Raw genomic sequence first — 5,156 nt, forward strand, 5'->3', positions numbered from 1 at the left:
TTACTCCCTCTCTCTCTGTCTCACTCTCTCTCTCTGTCTCACTCTCTCTCTCGCACTCTCTCTGTATCTCTCACTCTCTCTCTCACTCTCTCTCTCTCTCTGTCTCACTCTCTCTCTCTGTCTCACTCTCTCTCTCGCACTCTCTCTGTATCTCTCACTCTCTCTCTCTCTCTCTCTCTCTCTCTGTCTCACTCTCTCTCTCTCTCGCTCTCTCTCTCTGTCTCTCTCTCTCTCTCTCTCTCTCTCTCTCTCTCTCTCTCTCTCTCTCCTTCACCCCTGACACTCTAGATTCCTTCCGTAAATGTTACATAGTTTTTTTATATTTTTATTTAACGAGCCCCTGTTAACGAGGTGTTACCGTAGAAACGATAGTGTGTTGTAAACAATCAGCATCCAGATTTCTTCGTATAGACGTGATTCAGCACTCACCCAGTTCTGTCTGCGTTAGCGGGAGTTGTTGCTCTACCGAGTCCACCGATTGGTTCAGAGTCAAACCCACTCCGCTGCTGACCATCTGCCCCACACGGGACCCCATGACGCTGTTGATACCCCCACTGAGGGCAGTGCGGGTCATCTCCACTCCCCCCATCATCACCCCCACCACCGCCTCCTTCGCTCCAGACACACACTGATACACCTTTCCTACTGTCTCAGACACGAGCTGGCAGCGCACACACACACACACACACACACACACACACAATTAGTGTTCTTTCATCTGTTCATATTATTTGTATTATTAGTAGTAGCAGTATTATTACTGTGATAATGACAGCACATTATTCCCACATATTCATTCATTCATTCACTCATCTTCTACCGCTTATCCGAACTATCTCGGGTCACGGGGAGCCTGTGCCTATCTCAGGCATCATCGGGCATCAAGGCAGGATACACCCTGGACGGAGTGCCAACCCATCGCAGGGCACACACACACACACATTCACTCACACAATCACACACTACGGACAATTTTCCAGAGATGCCAATCAACCTACCATGCATGTCTTTGGACCGGGGGAGGAAACCGGAGTACCCGGAGGAAACCCCCGAGGCACAGGGAGAACATGCAAACTCCACACACACAAGGTGGAGGCGGGAATCGAACCCCCAAAAAAAAAATTAAGTTCTTTGGGCTGTCACCTTGTCCGCTGGCTGGTGTAAGATGGGAAGCGTTTCCTCCATCTTGTCCAGGCCTTTCATGGCGTACGCATTCACCACAGCAACTGCCAAAAGAGGAGGAAATAAATAAATAAATAAATAAATAAATAAATATAAATCCAAGATCCAGATGATTTACTGTTCGTCATACAGAGGAAAAAAAGAAACGCAGAACATTTGAGAAAATTTCTCTAAAACAGTTGTCTCCAGAGTCAGTGCCCTGTGTGTGTGTGTGTGTGTGTGTGTGTGTGTGTGTGTGAGAGAGAGAGAGGGGTGTGGTTCTGACTTTGTGGCTCGAGTTTGTTCAGTAGAGGTTTAGTTCCTGAGCTGGCGGCGGTGCTCAGGGTACAAACTCCGCTCTCGGCCGCGTCGATCACTCCTCTAAGCATAGGGACGCTTTCCTTTGTGTTGCTGTAGGCGCTGCACACGGCGTCACACGCTGAGCTCACCAGGGCCAGGTTACTCACACGACACATCACACTCTGAACACACACACACACACACACACACACACACACACAACAGTTATGACGTGACACAAATGCTCAGATCAGTGACTCTGTAAGTTCATTTCCCTTAAACAGAATGACCCGAATTCCCTTACAGCTCTGTGTGTGTGTGTTTTCTTGTGTCAGTCTCACCTGTGTGTCCTGTGACGCCGGAGCTTCGTGTCCTGTGTCCATCTCGCCGTGGTTTCCGTTCTCAGCCATAATCACAGCACAAAATACCGACAAGTCCTGAAAACAGACGAGACGTGTAAAATCATTCGGACACTAATCCCTGAGCTCAGTTCTTCCAGTAAACTTTTCTTTCATAACGTCTGCACGGGTAATTATAACGTCTGGTACGGCGTCCCGGTGAGGGAACTGTTACTATGGAAACGATATCAATTCATTCATTTACAGCTAATAAATAAACCTTGTGAACTTTTAGGAAAGATGGTAAAAATCTGTGATAGAGCGAGTATCACACCTCTGTCTCTCTCTCTCTCTCTCTCACTCTGTCTCTCTCTCTCTCTCTCGCTCTCTCTCTCTGTGTCTCTCTCTTGCTCTGTCTCTCTCTTTCTCTCTCTGTCTCGCTGTCGCTCTGTCTCTCTCTCGCTCTGTCTCTCTCTCGCTCTGTCTCTCTCTCTCTCTCACTCTGTCTCTCTCTCTCTCTCTCACTCTGTCTCTCTCTCTCGCTCTCTCTCTGTGTCTCTCTCTTGCTCTGTCTCTCTCTTTCTCTCTCTGTCTCGCTGTCGCTCTGTCTCTCTCTCGCTCTGTCTCTCTCTCTCTCTCTCTCTGTGTTTCTCTCTTGCTCTGTCTCTCTCTCTCTCTCTCTGTCTCGCTCTTGCTCTGTCTCTCTCTTTCGCTCTGTCTCTCTCTGTCTCTCTCTCTCTCAGTCTCGCTCTTTCTCTCTGTGTCTCTCTCTCGCTCTGTCACTCTCTCTCTGTCTCTCTCACTCTCTCTGTCTCTCTCTCTCTCTGTCTCTCTCTCTGTCTCGCTCTCTCTCTCTGTCTCTCTATCTCTGTCTCTCTCTCTCGCTCTGTCTCTCTCTGTCTCTCTCTCGCTCTGTCTCTCTCTCTGTCTCTCTCTCTCTCTGTCTCGGTCGTGCTGTCTCTCTCTCGCTCTGTCTCTCTCTCTGTCTCTCCCTCTCACTCTCCCTCTCTCTCTCACTCACTCTCCCTCACCCCCCCCCCTCTCTAGTAAACTTTATGAAGATTTGAGCCCAATAAGACTGTTTGACTCAAACTATAGATGTTTCCTGCAGTTCTGTACTTATACAACCAATAGAACCCAAAAAACTCCTCGTGGTGCCGAAAATAAACCGCTTCAATAATTGAAAAAATGCATACGGTGAAACGGGTGCCATTACTTTTGAGTTTTATGTCGATGTATGTAAATAACACCATGAAAGTTCTGAAACAACTGTAAAAGATGAAAGGAGGAGGAGGAGGAAAGTGGAGGAAGAAGAAGAAGAAGAAGAAGAAGAAGAAGAAGGAGGAGGAGGAGGAGGAGGATCAGGTTCCACACAGAACCGTTCTCTTTAAGATCTTTGGTTCAGACGTTACTGTGTTTAACTGTCATGTTTGTCACGTTGGGTTAAAGTTCAGCCTGACGTCTGATACGAGCACAATAAAGATCAGATATCAGGAACACATCAGATATCAGAGACGTCAGAGATTAACACGGAGCCTTGTGGAAACATCTCCACATCTGTGTGTATGAGATCCTGGATTCTGATTGGTCAGAAGTTTCTTCAGCACAATTCTAATCACCTGTTCTAACACCTTAGCGTTTCTATAGTAACTAACACGGGATAGAGGAGGGGCCACGTAAGGAGACGTGTAAGGAAGGAGTCTCCAGTGTCAGAAGATAAAGCTGGAGCTTTGTGTTTTTATCACAGAGGAGTTTATTCAGGACTGGAAAAAGTCCCAGAATGCAAAGCAGCTAAACAAGTTGTTAGCGATGTTAGCGAGATGATGTAGCATGAACAGCTGAGGAGTAGAAGTGAGAGAGCTGGAGGATTAAAGCGCCGCCGCATCAATCTCTTTACAACAGCATTGTGGGATACGGAACGGAGGAACGTGGAACTGGAACTGGAACTGATCTTTCACGTGATCTTCAGAGACTAAGTTTAACGTTTGTGTGTAAAATGATTTTCTGGGCGGAGCTCTGCTGAGAGAAGACGTCGGCGAGTCACAGAGGAGAAATAAAGGGATGAAGAAACGCTGCTCGTCATCTTTAACCCCGAATCTCTGGAGTCTCTGTGTCGCAAATGTGATGAAGACACAAGCAGCTTCTTCCTCAGCTGTCAGCAGTGTGTTTATAGCTACAGGAGACGAAGGTTCCATCACTGAACATCTGAAACTCCACCGTGTCAGAGAGAAATGACCAAAAAAAATATTTACTTCAGGGATTTCCAGTCAGGACCAGTTTTTGACCAACCCAGACCAGTTTGTAACACTGTGAACACACACACACACGCACACACACACACTGTGAACAAACTGTAAAACACACACACACACACACTGTGAACAAACTGTAAAACACACACACACACACACACACACACACACAGTGAACAAACTGTAAAACACACACACACACACACACACACACACACACACACACACACACTGTGAACAAACTGTAAAACACACACACACACACACACTGTGAACAAACTGTAAAACACAAACACACACACACACACTGTGAACAAACTGTAAAACACACACACACACTGTGAACAAACTGTAAAACACACACACACACTGTGAACAAACTGTAAAACACACACACACACACACACACACACACACACACACTGTGAACAAACTGTAAAACACAAACACACACACACACACACACACACTGTGAACAAACTGTAAAACACACACACACTGTGAACAAACTGTAAAACACACACACACACACACTGTGAACAAACTGTAAAACACACACACACACACACACACACTGTGAACAAACTGTAAAACACAAACACACACACACACACTGTGAACAAACTGTAAAACACACAAACACTGTGAACAAACTGTAAAACACAAACACACACACACTGTGAACAAACTGTAAAACACACACACACACACACTGTGAACAAACTGTAAAACACACACACACACTGTGAACAAACTGTGAAAACACACACACACTGTGAACAAACTGTAAAACACACACACACAGTGAACAAATTGTAAAAACACACACACTGTGAAAACACACACACAGTGAACAAACTGTAAACACACACATACACAGAAACAGTGAACAAACTGTGAAAACACACACACACAGACACAGTGAATGAACCATGAAATTTCACACAATAACAATTGTTTTTAACAACACAATGTCATGGAAAAAAGGCAAAACCCTGACCTCCCAGCTCTGTGTGTGTGTGTGTGTGTGTGTGTGTGTGTCTGACCTGTCAGTGTGTCCTGTTGTCCTCGTCTTGCTGAACAATAATGAAACTCCAGAGTTCAC

The 5,156-nt window shown here is 45.8% G+C and overlaps 1 protein-coding gene across 3 annotated transcripts in view; it reads right to left on the bottom strand.

The window, feature by feature from the left end:
• plin3 (perilipin 3) overlaps positions 1-5,156 on the bottom strand; it is an 8,819-nt gene extending 3,663 nt beyond the window's left edge. Inside the window, exons 1-6 of one of the 3 annotated variants that reach the window (XM_060881319.1) lie at positions 5,098-5,151; positions 4,052-4,106; positions 1,803-1,898; positions 1,448-1,643; positions 1,144-1,226; positions 430-661 (exon numbers count right to left, since the gene is read on the bottom strand). In XM_060881319.1, coding sequence (XP_060737302.1) covers positions 430-661; positions 1,144-1,226; positions 1,448-1,643; positions 1,803-1,871 — 580 coding nt within the window. In that variant the 5' untranslated portion in view covers positions 1,872-1,898; positions 4,052-4,106; positions 5,098-5,151. Of the gene's footprint in view, positions 1-429; positions 662-1,143; positions 1,227-1,447; positions 1,644-1,802; positions 1,899-4,051; positions 4,107-5,097 lie in introns of all 3 variants that reach the window. The other 2 variants (XM_060881320.1, XM_060881318.1) reach the window with 2 other exon arrangements.

The sequence above is a fragment of the Tachysurus vachellii genome, chromosome 11 (genome assembly GCF_030014155.1).
Source record: "Tachysurus vachellii isolate PV-2020 chromosome 11, HZAU_Pvac_v1, whole genome shotgun sequence".
In the NCBI taxonomy this organism is placed as follows: domain Eukaryota; kingdom Metazoa; phylum Chordata; class Actinopteri; order Siluriformes; family Bagridae; genus Tachysurus; species Tachysurus vachellii.